Source organism: Camelus ferus, chromosome 29, assembly GCF_009834535.1.
Source record: "Camelus ferus isolate YT-003-E chromosome 29, BCGSAC_Cfer_1.0, whole genome shotgun sequence".
Classification (NCBI taxonomy): domain Eukaryota; kingdom Metazoa; phylum Chordata; class Mammalia; order Artiodactyla; family Camelidae; genus Camelus; species Camelus ferus.
Window position 1 is genome coordinate 6,345,643 of NC_045724.1, and position 16,719 is coordinate 6,362,361.

The window sequence follows — 16,719 nt, forward strand, 5'->3', positions numbered from 1 at the left end:
AATTGTGCCGTACACCAGAAATGGACACAACATTGTAAACTGACTATACCTCAATAAAAAAATGAAATAAAATAAAATAAAATAAAATAAAATAAAATAAAATAAAATAAAATAATTAAGCTATGAAAAAGGTAGAATTCTTACCACAAACCTAGGTTCACCTCAGGCGCCCAAGAGCCCCGCCTGGCCGCACAGCGGCAGCCCGCGCCTCTAGGGGCGGGCCCCCTTGGCGTGACGTCACTTCCTGGAGAGGCGACCGGGCGCAGCCCCTCCCTCCACCTCGTGGGGATCCGGGGCCCGGCGGCCAGGGTAGAGGCGGGGAGCAGCTGGTTTCGGGGCGGGGGGTCACGTGAGGCTCTGGGTGCTGTGGGTGGAGACGAAAAGCTGCGGTTAAGGACGGTCGGATTTCACCGTCCCGGGGAAGCACGCCCGAACGGGATCACGGAGCGGGCTGAGGTAGGGACCCGGCGGCGGGCGCTGTCCTGGGCGCTCGTGCGGGTGACACCTGCGCCCCCGTGGCTGGTGGGCGGCGGGCCGGCTCCCCGGCTCCCCGGGAGGGTGGAGGAGCGGACAGGAGTGCCCGGGCCAGCCTCAGGCCACCGCCGACTCCGCCGCGCGTCCGGGAGGCGCTGGCGCTGCACCGGGAGGCGGAGGTGGGAACGTCTTGGGGCCCCGGGAGCCGTGGGTATCGCCATCCCCCGAGCCCAAGCCCCTTGGCCTGCTCAGACACCAACCAGACGCTCCTAGGGTCGAGCTAAGCCCGGGGTTCTCCGCTTTCCTCTCGCCACCGCCTTCTCGCCCACGGTGTTGCTCAGGCTGGGGCCACTTCACCTGTCCGAGGTTTTCCAGAAGAGGACCACGATGTTCGTCCTCAGAGCATGTCGATGCCCGGGCAAAAGTGGAGACGTTCTTAATGAGCCCAGCCCGTTTTCTTAACGTTTGGGTAGCGCTCACTTCCTTGCAAAGTCAGCAGTTGTATTGGTCTGAGTCCTCCCGCGAGCCCAGTGGCCTCAGGTAGTGAGTGGCGAAGGGCGGGGCCACCCCACTGGCCTTCAGAAGACTGGGATTCCAGACTTTTATTTACTTCTTTTTGGGAAGGCCGTCGGGCGGAACCGAGGAGCGGTGAATCAGCAACTCAAGTTTCTTGAATCTTTGATGATCAGGAAGGTTGCCCATAGCCACGTGCTGGGTTGAAAATCTTAATTCAGCATCTTCCCAAGTTTGAGCAGCTTGTTTCCTACCCTTCTCAGCAGAGGTGTTGCGTAGACATAGTTGGATAGACAGACGCCTTGTTATGTGCCATTTTCCTGGTCTTTAGTTATTGCCCTTTCTTCGTTTATTGTTTAACAGCTTAGTAGCAAACCTTTTTTCTTTGTATTTTGAACTTATTCTGAGACAAGCTAAACTCGTTGTTTTGACAACAGAGTTTACTGAGGATGAGTTTTTGGAGATTTAAACAGAATTTATGGCATAGCAGAATTAGTGACAATTGGAAACTGAAGAATATTTAAGCTTTAATCGTTTAATCTTATTGGATATAAGTTGAACGTTCATTGGTGTTTATTTGATTAACTTAATTTGACCAAGGTGTTTTTTGATCCCTGGCTTAATAAACTGTTGCTTTAAGGGCTGTTATTATTTATCCTGAGGCATCTAAGTTTCTGGTTCACTGTGGTTACTGTGGATAATTTTTTTATTTTCACGAACTAAATCAAAAGGAAACTGAAATAATTTTTCTCTTTCCTTCCTTTCCCCTTCCCTCCCTGTTCTTTATGTAGTAGTTTCAGGACCATAAGTAGAGAGTAAAGCTTCAGGAAGGCCTTTATCACTTTTTCTCTTTCCAACTCTTTTATATAGGTGAGATCAGGTAACAATGAACGTTACAGAAATCCATCACAAGGAAATAAAGTGGGGAAAATAGGATAACATGTAATGTGAGTCTCAAGAGAAAGTGTGGAGTAGTTCTGCTCTCTTCCTTGCAAATGGGAGTTCTTAGAGATGATATTTTAGGATTAAAGGAAGAGTGTTTTCATTCCAGATAAAATAAGTGTCACAAAATTTAGTGAAATGGATTTGAGTATTTTGTTTTCTTTTGGATAATGCTTCAGATTAAAAACTAATCTTCCAATATGTTCTTCTCATTTTTAGATAGTGAATTCCTAAGAAGAAAATAATGGATTGCTTATTACTTGTTCTCTAATTGTTTGGACTCGGAAGTGTGCAGGTTTGTTTCAAGAGCCAAAAGAAGATGGCAACTCCTTATGTCCCAGTTCCGATGCCCATAGGGAACTCTGCATCCAGTTTTACAACCAGCAGAAACCAAAGAAGTTCTTCTTTTGGGAGTATTTCAACAAGCTCAAACTCTTCCAAAGGCCAATTAGAAGACGCAAATATGGGTAATTTTAAACAGACAAGTGTACCTGATCAAATGGATAGTACTTCATCTGTCTGTAGCAGTCCCCTCATTAGGACTAAATTTACAGGTGCAGACTCTTCCATTGAATATTCTGCTAGACCAAGAGAAAGTGACGAACAAAATCCTGAAACAGTGAACTGGGAAGACAGACCTTCGACACCTACTATCCTGGGTTATGAGGTGATGGAAGAAAGAGCTAAATTTACTGTGAGTACTGACTTCCGCCGTACATCGGTAGAAGATGAAAAATTGATTAATCTGTGTTCTAAACTCGTGTTAAATGATGTTAGCCCATACATGTAATTTCTTGAACGTAAAATTCAAGTGGTTTATGCCCCTTAAATTCTGTCATGCTGTAGTGAACTTTCACTTCACTGGAATGAGTTCATACAAACCAGACACAGCTGTGAAACTGGCACACAAATCAAGAACAGAACGTTACTAGCATCCTAAACCTTCCCCCCTGCTCTCTGTCAGTCAGCATCCGCTCTCCTGATAGCCTAGATTAATTCTGCCCGTTTCTGTACTTTATGTAAGTGGAATCACAGCACTCTTAGACACGGTCTCTCTTCTTCAGCATCGTGTTTGTAGGATTCATCGCTGATCTTGCACGTAATTGCAGGTAGCTCATGTTATCCCTTTATGTGAATATACTACAATTTATATATCCATTCTACTGTTGAACAGCATTTGGATAATTTCCAGTTTGAGACTCCTACAAATACCGCTGCTATGAACCTTTTAGTACCTATCACTCAGTAAACACACATACTCATTTCGGTTGGAAAGCTGCCTGGGGTAAAATTGCTGGATCGTACGCCCAGCTTTAGAAGATACTGATGAACAATGTACCAGAGTGGCTGTTCTAATTTTTACTCTTTTAAGCAGTGTCAGAGAGTTCCACTTACTCCACACCTTCCAAATGTGGTATTTTTCCTTTTTATTTTAGCTCTTCTAGTGGGTGGAACCGTATCGCATTGTGCTTTTAATTTGCATATAAGACTTTCCTTTTTTGGCTATTCTCTTTTCTAAGTGTCTCTTCAAGGCCTTTGTTCATTTTTCTTTTGGGAAATCCTTTGCAGTTTGATCTGTAGTATCCTATACATGTTGGACTTTAAGTCCTTTCTCAGAACACGTATTGAGACCATCACCTGTCACTCTGGTTTGCCTTATCCTTGCTTAAGGATGCATTTGACAATCAAAGGGTCTTCATTTTAATGTAGCCCAGTTTATTAATTTTTTTCTTTCATGATTAGCACTTTTAAAAATCTGCCTACTCCCAGGTTACAGATACGTTATTCTGTGTTTTCTTCTAAAAGCTTTATTGGTGGACCTTTCACAGTTAGATCTGTAGATAATCTGTGACTTTTGTCCGTGGTGTGACGTAGGGGTCAAGACTTTTTTTTTCTCTATATGGGATCAAGTAATCAAGTTTTAATTAAAAAGACAACTCTTTCTCCTTAGCATTTGCACTGTTGTCTGCGCATAAATCGGGTGACCATAAATGTATGGGTCTGTTTCTGTGTTCCGTTTTTCCCTCCTTTACCAATTCCACACTGTCTAAAGCTTAGTGGTAGGTCTTGGTGTCTGGTTAAGTACTCTAGCTTTGCTGTTCCTCTTCAGGATTGTCTTGGCCTTTTGCATTGGGATTGTATTAAATCTCTAGACTAACCTAGGGAGAACTGACATCTTGACAGTACTGAGTCTTTGAATCTACAAACCTAATCCATTTATTACTTTAACTTTTTTAGAGTACCTATCATATGCCAGGCACGTTTCTAGGTAATAAGGTACAGCAGCTGGACTGAATGAATGAAAGATAGATAAGCAATGTTTTTTTTTTAATGCTGATATGTCACATTGTGATAAGTACTACTAAAGAAAATAGAGAGTTTCTTGAAACTGGAGTTGCAATTTATATTGTGTTGTCAGTCATGGCCTCACAGAAAAGATGTCAGCACTAAGGGAGAATGAGCCATGAGAATGTCTGGGGAGAACGCTTCCAGACAGGTGGCACTACTGCCAAGACCTTCGTGGCTGACAGCAGAATAAGCAATGGACAGAAATGTAGGAACCGGGATAACAAGTGAAGGCGAGAGAGTGTGACACCCAGATTAGGTAGAACACACAGACCACTATAAGGCCTCTAGATGTTACCCTGCATGGGATGGGAATCTTTGAAAAGACTTTAAAGGGAAAAGTCACATGATCTGACTTAATTTTTTTAAAGGCTTATTCTTCTGCTGAGTTGAAACTAGGTTTTGTGGGGGAAGAATGGAAACAGAAGAGAAGTTCCTGCAGTAATCTATGGGAGACATGATGGTGGTGTGGACCAGATGGTGGAGGAGGTTCTAAGAAGTGACCAGATTCTGGATATATTTTGAAGGTAGAACCTTGAGATGTGGGGAAGAGAGAAATCAAAGATGATCCCAAAGTTTTGGGCCTAAACATTGTGAAGAATAGGATTGCCATTTAATTAAATGGCAGATTTTGAGGGGCAGATCAGGCTTTATTTTTTGATGTGCTGGGTTTGAGATGTCTGTTAGACATCAAAACGGAGGTGTCAGGTATGTGTGCGCATCTGTGCATGTGAGTGTGTGCACATGTTTATGTAATATATGTGTGTATATTCAATGTTGAGTCTAGGGGAGAGATCTGAGATGGAATTAACAAGCTTGGGAGTCTTAGGTTTGTAAAACAATTTTTCCTAGGTATATTTCTTTGAATCGATCTCTTAAGAAAGTATTAGGATGCACTGGCAAGGTTTTATGCAGAGAGTGTCAAGTGTTTGAAAAGTGTTTAAAAACAAAAGTGACTATAGGAGGGGTGGTGAGTAGGACTGGGAATGAGTTATGAGGTGGGGCTTCTTCGGTAATATTTTGTCTCTTGCTCTTGGTAGAATTTACATAGTGTGTTTATTTTGTGAAAATTCATTAAGTAGTATACTTAAGATTTTTGCGTTTTTCTGTATGTATGTTATGACTCAGTGTATGCATCTATATTTGTTATTGTTTACTTAAAATCAACATAAAAAGATAGACAGCACAAAGTAGTATATACTAAGTTTCAAATAAAGAGTAGAGACAATCAGTGCTGTTAGAACATAGAGGAGGCAACCATCTACTGTCCATAAAGTTTTCATTGAAACACTACTTAAACTGGTAGAAAGGCAGGAGAGCTTTCTCAAAAACATAAAATACAGATATCGGTTGTCTTTCCTCAAGAAACAGGAGTGTTCAGAGACCACTGTGAAGAGAAGTTAGTTACTAGAGGGTTCTTTTTTTAAAACAGCAAAATAAAGTTAATATGTATTATATGTAGATCAACCGAATAATCATTATGAGATTGATTTTTATCATGTGTCAGTGGTTCATAGTCAAAAATTTTGAAGTCAGTTTATCCCTTTTGTCTGAATTAGTAAGAAGAATGTTCCCTTTGTGTCCCATTTGTGACTGTCTTATATCAGGACTTTTTGGAGACTTTAAAGGATGTCTAGACAATCTTCCTCACCTTTCTATGTTTCAAGATAAATCACTTATTTTACTTCACAACTTAAGGATTCATCCTTAACCCTTGCTGATTCTCTCCCTTAAAAGCTGAAAGAGAAGTCTGTAAGGGAGAAAAATCAAATGGTAAGGACGATCTACAGTCCCTAAATAGTGAACTGTTTCTAGATCATCCAGTAGGATTATAATATGAGTCATATTTGTAATTTAAATTTTTCTAGTAGCCATGTTTAAAACAAAATAAAAAGAAACTGATAAAATTATATTTAATAATATATTTTATTTAACGTAATATGTTTAAGATATGATCATTTCAACATGTAACCAGTATAAAATCATTTTAATGAAGTATTTTTACATCTTTTTTCATGCTAAGTTTTAGAAATCTGCTGTGTATTTTACACTCACAGCACACGGCAGTTTGGACTAGTCACTTTTGGAGTGTTCAGTTAGCCACTTGTGTCTGGAGTGCAGCTTTGAAGCTACAAGCTACAATTGAAAGTTATTGGATTGTAGACTGTAAGAAAAAAAGTTACTCTTTCTAAGAGAGTTTCACTCATTCAATAGATAGATTTTGAGTACTTATGTGTCTCCTATTTAGCTTGGCCCAAAATACTGTACCAGAAACTACCAGGATATGTTTCTCTGAGATTCTGTTACAAATAGCACTTTCTCAATAAATTCTAAAATTATGAAAAATGGAATCTAGGTTTTTTCTATATGCTTTTTATAAAATACTGACTTGCCTCAACCAAAATTTTCTATTTAATAGCCTAGATAATAGAAATGTAAACTTTTATCTAATATGGGTATTTTTTTACCTTAATATTTCAGCCTTGAAGATTCAAACAACATCTAATTTATTTGAAAACTTTCCTTCGCAGTTATTGAGTTTAAAAATTAAACTGATTATATAAGACAAGAGTGGCTATTTTTATAGCTTTTTCAAACATGATTGATTCTTTTATTAATTTTAGAATATACTAGCATAAAATATTTTGAGGCCAATGAATTCATTTCTTATTAGTGTGCACTAAAAAAGCATTTTTGTCTCAAATTTGTCAGTCATGTTTCTTAAGAAAAAAATCTTGCTTTTGGTGCCTACATCAATTATTTGTACATTTGATGGTTTAAATAATTTTTGATATTTTTTACATAATTGCTTATGATCTGAGTTGTCAAGTAAAAGTTTTTAAATTATTTGGTTTGAATTTTTAATTATTTTTACATATATATGTTTTTATTCTCTCTCATTGTCTCTTTCTACATAGGTATATAAAATACTAGTAAAGAAGACCCCAGAAGAAAGCTGGGTAGTTTTTAGAAGATACACTGACTTCTCTAGGCTTAATGACAAAGTAAGTACTTTAATAAATCTAAAACTGATAATAATTTTGAATTATTATCCATTCCTGACAGTTATGCTGTTACAGTTGTGTTTTTTCTCCCTTGTTACAATTATTTGAGTGAAGTCAAATCTTTGAAATTTCCTAAGAAAATTAATTTTAATAGGCCAAAGTCTCATCTCTATATGTAACTTCCTTTTTTTTTTGGAAACAAGCAAGCACTTTTAGTATAAAAGTTTGAAAACCTTGAAATTGCTAGCAGAAATATAAATAAGTGATTTTTCTATAATCTGTGAGTTTGAAAAGATATTTATGTATAATATGACCTCCTAAATCATATGCCTACAAAGAAAGAACAAGAAAAAATTAGCATATTGTGTTAGTTTTCTATTGCAAATTATTACATGCTTGTGGCTTAAAACACACCTTATCTCTAGATTTGGACTGCTTGGCTGAGTTTGCTGCTTAGGGTCAAACAAGGTCAAAATCAAAGTATTATCTTGGCTGGCCTCTTAATTTGGAGGCTCTGGGAAAAAATCAGCTTCCAGTATCATTCAGGTTGTTGGCAGAGTTTGGTTTCTTGTGGTTGTGAGACCAAGGTCCCTGTTTCCTTGCTGGTCCTCAGCCACAAGTTGTTCTTAGCTCATGGAGACCACTCTCCCGCCCTTGCACAGGACCCTTCCGTCTTCAAAGTCAGCAACAGCAGGTCAAGTCCTTCTTGTGCTTTGAATATCTCCTGTGCTTTGACTTCCTCTTCTGTCACCAGCCAGGAAGAAAGCTCTACCTTTGTGGGGCTCATATGATAAGATTAGGCTCCCCTAGATAATCTTCCTATCTTAAGGTCAACTGAACAGTAACTCTGATTGCATCTTACAGAATCCCTTTTGCTGTGTAACATGACAAAAATCACAAGGCAGCACCATGGGCAAAGGTCATAGGGCCATCTAGATTCTGCCCACTGCACATGTGAAACAGAGAGGATAATAATAAACCTCAATACATTTAGAACCCTTAAAAACAACTAACAAAAAAAGTAAACCAGAAAGTAGAAACTTTAGCAAATGATATGAGCAAGGTAATCCACAGAAGAAATATAAACGACCAATAAATTTGGAGAACATTTAATATGACAAATATGCCAGGAAAAGAAAATTAAGAAACCACTTTGATAGGCTTTAAATGGTATTATCCATTGTTGGAAAATCAGTCTTCCTGGAGGACACTCTAAAGCTGTGCATAATTTTGACACAGTAATCACATTTCTGGGATTTCTCCTATATAAGAAATTATGGATATGGGCAAGATTTAGCCCTAAGGATACTTAACATGGCATTTTACTTACTGTTTTCATCCACATTTTGTTTTTAATAGTTAAAAATGAGAACTAAGCTAAATTTCCAACAATAGGGAATTGACTGAGTAAATTGCAGTAAGAATAAAACAGCAACTGAGGTGTTCACAGAGCTGGAGGGAAATCAGGTGAGGCAGTTGGTATTTAAGAAGCCAAGAGAAAGACCATTTCTCCAAAAGAAGCAGGTGGTTTGTGATGCTTCTGAGAGGCCAAGTAAGATGACCTTGAACCAGAAATTGCTACCTAATTGTGACAGATGTTTGGTAGAGGAAACTCTACTGGTCCCATCCTCTCCCATTCTCCACCTTTCCCCCTTCTTCTTCTGGAATTTATCAAAACTTCTCAAGTTGGTATAGTCTTAAAATGTTTGGTGGTGGGAAACCTCATTATGTGACTTTGCAACTGCCTGTCTGCCAAAAATTCCTGCCATTCTGAAAACCTCAGTTTAAATGAAAAGGTAAAATATAACATGCTAAACTATTTTGTCCTTAACTAATGTATTGTTAAGATGACTTTTTACAGTTCCAAAATACTTAAAGTATTATTTCTAATGTATTTCTACCAATATTTATAAATTTTGTTTACATTCCTGAGTTGTTATTTTAAACTGATGACTAAAAACCTGTAATTCTTTACATCTCTTCATTTTTTTAAGCATTGAACAAGAAGATCAAAGTAATTCATGAAGTTACCAGATACTTAAGTGGGTATTGTTAGCTTTTTTATGAAAATTGTTGTAATTTTTGTTCATTTAGACTAATCTCTAGCAGTTTCGATTTAGAGCTATTTAATCCCTTATGACTTCTTATTTTTCTTTCAGGACTCAACTGTTATTTAGTGTTGACTTCCCTTTATCTCTCTAGATTCATCTTGATTGCTAAAATGTTTCTTATCTTAGGTAAGCTGAGATTTAGATAGCTCTTAAGCTTTTGAAGAAAGATGTTAGTAGGAGTTTAATTAAAATCTGGTAACTATCTCTTTGATACTCCAAGTTGGGCACTTAAAATTAATAAGTGTCTGTGTCAGTCTTCTAGGTACCAGAAAGAGCTCTACCCATCACAGCAGCAAACCCCTGCTTTTACTGGCAAGAATCAAAAATGTGTGTAAAACACCAGCAGCCACAGAGTTTAAATGGTAGTTATTATTTTTATAATTGTTAAAAATAAAGTAAAATCTTAGGATCTTTCATTTTCTGAAACCAACCTTGAAGTATTTACGAAATGAGTAGTTTGAGTTCAGCACTGGGAATTTGGTATTGTATAGAAACTGCATAGATCTGATTCTAACGTTGAGGAGCTTACATTTCCCTCTTGTCTCTAGTAGTGAGGAAAAAATAGTCAATCGACAAAATGAAAATTATTTAACATAACACTGGTTAGAAACAGAAAATTTTCTATAGAACACTTATTTTTTTTTTCTTCCTCTTTTTTTTAATCTCCTGGGTTGTAATCTGGCTTCAGCTTCTCTAAGAGTTTTTAAGAGCTTCTTCCGAGAAAGTCAGAGGGCAAAGTCATAGCAAATCTGGAACATATAAGGCTTTTCAGGGTTGAGGCATCTGGCAGGCTTGTAAGGCAGACTGGTGATGAATGATTTGCAGAAATATGGCCATGAGAAATGGGGTTTTCTATCTATTCTGCTTAAAAGCTCACTATTTTCCACTTCCAGGTCACAGAAGTAGGTCAAAGCTGAATATTTCTGTGAGGTAAAATGATTTTTCTCAGTTGATTACAAGCGGAAGAACATAGGGTAGGAGCAGAACCATAACCAGCTCACTGTCAAGACAAGCCCAGTTCATATGAAAATCTAGGCTGATCTTCCCATTACAGAGACATTCAGTGGTATAATCCTCAACAAGTCTGTCTTTTGGGTCACACTGTCCTGAGCTGTCCCGAACTGACTGACAGCATGTAGTTCTTAAGTAGCATCCTAAGATTGCTTCTCACTGTCTTTCTGGGGATTTTTTTTCACTTTTCTCCTTTGGTGGGTCTTGTGTCCTTTATCTCACATCTTCTTACTTGAGTTACTCTTTCCTTTTAGTAGAACTCCTCCCCTAGTAGCTTCTTGAGGAAAATTATGGGAGGCAATCTCTTTCGGACCCCACATGTCTAAAAATATTCTCATTCTGTCTTCATATTTGATTGAAATTCGGGCTCAGTATAGAATTCTAGATTGGAAATACCTTTCTTCAAAGTTTTCAAGACATTAAGCTATTGTCATCTTGCTTTTAGTGTCAAGCGTTGCTGTTGGGAAGTCCAGAGCTGTTCTTTGTCTTGATCATTCATCCCCTATTTTTTCCTTCTTTGGCAGTCTGTTGCATGTTCTCTGTATAAGTAATCTGATATTTCACAACGCCGTTTTGTAGGTTTCTTTTCTTTCATTATCTTGGACATCGTGTCAGCAACTTCAGATCAGAGAAGTGTTTTTGAATTGCTTTATTAATGAATTCCTCCTTTCTGTATTCTCAGTTTTCTTTTTCTGTAACCTCTCTTGTAAAATAGACCTTTGGGCTGGTTCCTTATCTTCTCCTCCTCTTTCTTTTTTCCCTCTCTTTTTCTTTTTTCCTGTTTTGCTGGAGACTCCCTTATTTCTTTCTAAGAGCAGCTTTTTATCCTCTGGATGTCTCTTTTTTTGTCGTCTTATTTTTATTTCTTGAATATAGTATCTTAATTCACTGAATGTATTAGCAGTTTTTATATGATTTTTTATTCTTTTATGGTTTTTTTTCTCCTAGTGTTGGCTGTGTTCTGTGAGTTACCGTTATCTGTTTATCTTTGTCTTCCATGTTGAGTAATAGTGTGTAGTAATTCTTGGTTGTCTGGTCATGATTAAAAGTTGGGCACTAAAAGCTGATTGGAATCTCTTACTCCACGAATGAGGCTTACGTTGACTTGAAGATTCGCTGTAGAATGGGGAGGGTTGTTAGAGAACTTCTGATGTCAGGATCTGTAGGTCATTCCTCTTGGGTTGATCAAACTCTCCAGAGAAGTATTTTCCAATCTCCTGCTTTGTGTTGCCAGTTCATGAGCAATTCGAGGTCTCTGTACATATCAACTTGGTGCAGATTTTCATACATTTCAGGTTTTCTTGGCTCTCCTGAGTCAGTTACCACTCTCCTCTCCAGGTTTTAGTTTCCAGTATGTTTTTTTTTGTCATTGTTGTTTTTGTTTCTGTTCACTGTAGTTTTAGTGGGGCTGCAGAAGACAGAATTAGATGAGTGGGCTCAGTTCTTCATCTTAATCCCAAAAACATGTGCATTATTTTTTTAAAGTCTTGTTTAAAGAAACATCAAATGCCTCTTACGTCATTTTCCCAGAAAATCTATTGTTTAATTTAGTGAAACATAAAACCCAGCATTTATTAAAGTTATTTTAAGCTAATGTATAGTCCCCAGGTTGTACTTTGTTCAAAGTAAAATTACTGAGTTAAGTGCCCATAATAGAAAGACTTTGTAAGAGCTCAGTTGTGGAACAACTCCATCTGTTTTTTGTTTTGTTTTTTTTTGTTTTTTTTTTTTAACGGGGGAAAGAAAAAAATCTGACCATGCTTGTGAACATAGGTAACATTTAAATTTTAAAGGTTAAAATTAATTTTAAAAAAACTTTTTATTTCCTTCTCCTGGCTTTTATTATTTTCATTGCAAACATAGTAAACAACAAAAGACTCCCAAGACTGAAAATACCTAGCTATGTCTTGAAATCAGAGTTTTCAGTTTAGAAATATAGACAGAATGTTATATTTTATGTCTTTGCTTAACATTTCATCTTGTCAGTTTTTCTCTTTTGCTAGTCTTTTTTCTTACCTTGTGATATGTTGTCTTATATTTAAGTATAGAAATGTGAATGTACATGGTTTCATTTCATTCATCCATTTATTGGACATAGATTGTGGACTGTTGGTAATGTAGCAGGCATTATGCTAGACATTGATTGCAACTATGATTAAGACGTAATCGTTGCAGTGTAGTAAAATGGTGCTCGACCTGAGCTGTACTTTGGACTTCTCTGGAAAACTTTTTAAAATTACTATGCCAGTCCATACCCCAACTAATTAAATCCAGATATGTCAGAGGTAGGACACAGTCATTAATATAAGGTCATGATTAATCATCCTCAGAAAAGAGAGGGCTGTTCCCCAATTGAGCCCTCACAAGTCTTTATACTGTGTGTTCTTACTCAGAGTTCCTTGGGTGTTTCTAGTGTGCAGCCAAGGTTGAGAATGATTGGTTTGGTAGGAGAGTCCAAAATTAAATAAGCATTATTTACATCATGATAAATGTCATTTAAAAAATAATGATATGAGAATGTGTGGCAAATTGTCTTTTCTAAAAGTGTCTGCAGTGATATTCTCAGTCCTATATGCTCTTCCTCCAGAATCTTGCCACTAACCAGCAAGACGTAGAATCTGTTCCCCTCCCCCTTGAACCTGGGTGAGCTTGTTACTACTCTAAACAACAGAGGACAGTGGAACTGTCCTCTAATAGATGCTGTGTGACAAGGCTAAATCGTAAGAGTATACAGCTTCATCCTAGCTTGCTTTCTTGGGATGCTTCCCTTTGAAACCCAGCTTCTATGTTGTGAGAAAGTCCAAGATACATGGAGAGGTCATGTTAGACTTGTGGCTAACAGCCCCAGCTGAGGTCTCAGCTGACAACCAGCAGCATCACTGAATATGTGGGAGTGAACTTCAGGTGATGCCAGCTCCCAGCTTCAGGTCTTCCAGCTGAGGTTCTAATTCATTGTGGGACAGAGATAAGCCGTCTTCACTGTGCCCTGTGTGAATTACCAGCCTGCACAGTCCATGGCCTCATAAATGGTTATTTTATTCCACTGAGTTTTGAGGTAACTTGTTATCCGGTTATAGTCACTTGATCAGAGTATATAAGGGGAAATCTAACCTAGCTTAGAAGGTGGGAAAGTCCTCCCTAAGAAAGTAAAATTTGAGCCAAATATGCAAAGTGGATCATAAGCCAAAATGTAAAAGCTAAAACGATAAACATCCAGAAAAACATATAGAAGAAAATTTTTGCAGCCTTGAAGTGAGCAAAGATTTCTTAGATAGTATCTAAAAAAAACATAACCCATAAAAGGAAAACAAATGGATGAATTAGATAACATTAAGACTTTTTAAAAATTCTCTGTTAAGACTGTAAAATGAAAAGTCAGGCCACAGTCTAGGAGAATATATTGTCATACGTATACCTGACAGAGGCCTTGTATCTAGAATATATAAAGAACTCTGGCAACTTAATAAAAAGACAGATAACCCAAATTTTTTTTTAAGAGGAAGATTCAGAAGATTTGAATAGACAATTTACCAAAGGAGATATGCAGATCCAAGCTCATGAAAAAATATTTAACACCATTTGTCAATGAATAAATGCAAATTTAAGCCACAGTGAAACACTACTACACCCACTAGAAGGGCCGTTAAAAAGATGGACAATGCCGAGTGTTAGCAAGGGTGTGGAACAACTAACTCCTATGCAAACACAACTGGTAAAAATCAAGAAGTAAAACAAGGCATAGAAAGCTTAGCTGAATTTAATTCTTTCATTGTAAGCTTGTTTTGTGGATAGGTTCACATAATCAACAGGAAAGGTTTTGTAGAATTGGTATAATAGAGTTGAACATTGCATTTTTCTCTTTTCTTCTTTTTCAGTTAAAAGAGATGTTTCCAGGCTTTCGATTAGCACTTCCACCAAAACGCTGGTTTAAAGATAATTACAATGCGGATTTTTTAGAAGATAGACAATTAGGATTACAAGCATTTCTTCAAAACTTAGTAGCTCACAAGGACATTGCTAACTGGTATGTAACAAATTGAAATAAGAGGTTATAAATGCATTCCAATAACTGGTTTAAACTAAAGAATAGATCTAGGACCATATTTATTCAACCACAAAAATATAGGGTAGGTGCATAAGTACTTATCCTCTTTTAATAAAGCACTAACTGTAATTTTCTTGCTTTTTTTTTCAGTAAGGACTTCATTTGGTGTTTAATTTATATTAACAACTCCAAAAATTGAGCAAAGTTGAAAATTCAGTGTGCCATATATTCATATCACCTAGTCATAAACTTGATTGTAGTATGTTAGTAACAATTTAAACGCAAAGGTAGGTTTTTGGTTAATATGACCCTATATAATTTTGAGGCTGATATTTTATATTTCTCCAAAGTAATGCAAAAATATATAAACTATGAAGTCAGGTTAATTTATATAGAAGATAAAATGAAAATCCTGGAAACCATTAAAAAGGGAGAGAATGGATCTGTGTGGGTTTTTTGTATCTGAATATATATATACACACACACACACACAATAAAATTGCTGTATGATTTAATATCATCTAGGTATCTAATTTTGGAACTTACATTATCAGATAAATTAGAACCATTTTGAAAAAATTAGGGAGCATATGCAGTGCAGCAAGAGTGTGTTGTATGGAGACCTATGTCTGTAACTGTCTTTAGCAGTTTTTCACATAAGGATGGAAAACAGATAAGAAAGCCACCATCACTTTTTCCGCCATTTTTTCTTAGTCTCTTGTTCTTTATTCGCTATACCTTTGTGTCTCTGAATGAAAATATGATGAATTAAAGTCAAATTTATTCTATAAATTTTTGATCTAACGAAATATTAAATGATAAGAACCATGTTGATAAACTCCTCTTGTGACTTCTTGATTTTTTTTAAAGTAAAAGTGTATCTTGGTTGGAATGTATCTTTTTTTAATTATTGATAGTAGAGCTCTGTGTGGTAAACAATCAAGACCCTGTTTCTAAAGCTGTATTCCTTAGAACAGCGATAGTGGTCTTGCTCAATTCATAAATAGGTGTTTCAGGGAAGGAAAGGTTTCTTGGTCAGATAAGTTAGGGAAAAGTTTCATTTGACGTTCTGCTAAAGATTCTAAAATGTCTTGCACGAAAGCATCTATGTTCCTCACATTTACTTGCCTGCTTCTTTTTGTCATATCATATCTCAGACATTTAAGAAATGCAGTAAGATAACTTAAATGGAAGTCTGAAGTGTTTATGCCTTATTTATTCTAGGGTACTCACTATCATTTTTGTGGGTGATGAGCAGCATTTTTTATTTCACAATTTAAGCATTTCTTAATAAATTATTGTTTAAAATGTAAGTTGAGGGAGGGAAGAGTTATTAATCTGTACCTTAAGTGTGTGCCCTGTGTCATACCAAAAAGGGTATAAAAGAAGCTTAGGGTATACTGGCTTATCTTAAAATTCATTTGAAGAAATTAGGCTTCTGTTTGAACAAAATAAGGGAATTTTTAAAATGCTACCTGGTATGATACAGATTATGAAAGTAGCAAGAATTTAGAGAAAGGAAAGACCAGTCCTGTTTGCAGTGAATCAGGCAATACCGAAGTAGCAAGTGGGATTTGAGAACCCTGAAGGCTAGATTAAGGTTATGAGTAGGAGGGTGAATACAAGTCAGAACAAATAATTTGTAAATATCTAGAAAATCTGCGGTTGCCAAACATCCATTTATGAACGTCTCCTAAGGGAGAAAAGGAGAAAAGATAAAAATCCCAACACTTCTTTATAAAAACATGAAACTACATATTTAAGAATCACTATTTAAAATATCAGTTAGTTTACATTGTCTGTTGGCATACTTGTCAGCATCCTGATAGTTGGAATGGCAGTGTAGAAAATTACTGTCTTTATATGGCCAAGTAATGATTTAATGTTAATTCTTTATACAGTTCTTTCACTTTCCTTTTTGATTCCTTAGCACCTCACAACGCAGTTTCTTCATAACCTTCATGTTGACTAAGAGCATGCCATTACACAACTGGCAGAACTTATTACTACAACTTCTCTAACTGTAACAAAGCAGAAGTGAAAGAAATGAGAACCCAAGGGTTATTAAGGATTGTTGGTTTAAGTGTTTTAAGAGAGTATTACTTTCAGATGCATTTAGAGAATACAAAGTAAGAAAACAGGTTAAAATGTTAGTATTTTCATAATAAAAGGATTTATTATTGGTTTTGTTTGTTTGTTGAATATTTATTTAGGTTTTACTGTATATGAAGTATTACAGCACAATACAGTATTAATACACAAAGGTGCATTA

At 36.8% G+C, this 16,719-nt stretch overlaps 1 protein-coding gene across 2 annotated transcripts in view; it reads left to right on the plus strand.

Annotated features, from left to right (window-relative positions):
* Positions 1-307: 307 nt before the first annotated feature.
* Positions 308-16,719, plus strand: part of SNX16 (sorting nexin 16) — a 32,646-nt gene continuing 16,234 nt past the window's right edge. Inside the window, exons 1-5 of one of the 2 annotated variants that reach the window (XM_032470221.1) lie at positions 308-456; positions 2,149-2,396; positions 2,484-2,623; positions 7,194-7,280; positions 14,278-14,426. In XM_032470221.1, coding sequence (XP_032326112.1) covers positions 2,249-2,396; positions 2,484-2,623; positions 7,194-7,280; positions 14,278-14,426 — 524 coding nt within the window. In that variant the 5' untranslated portion in view covers positions 308-456; positions 2,149-2,248. Of the gene's footprint in view, positions 457-2,148; positions 2,624-7,193; positions 7,281-14,277; positions 14,427-16,719 lie in introns of both variants that reach the window. The other variant, XM_032470220.1, reaches the window with a different exon arrangement.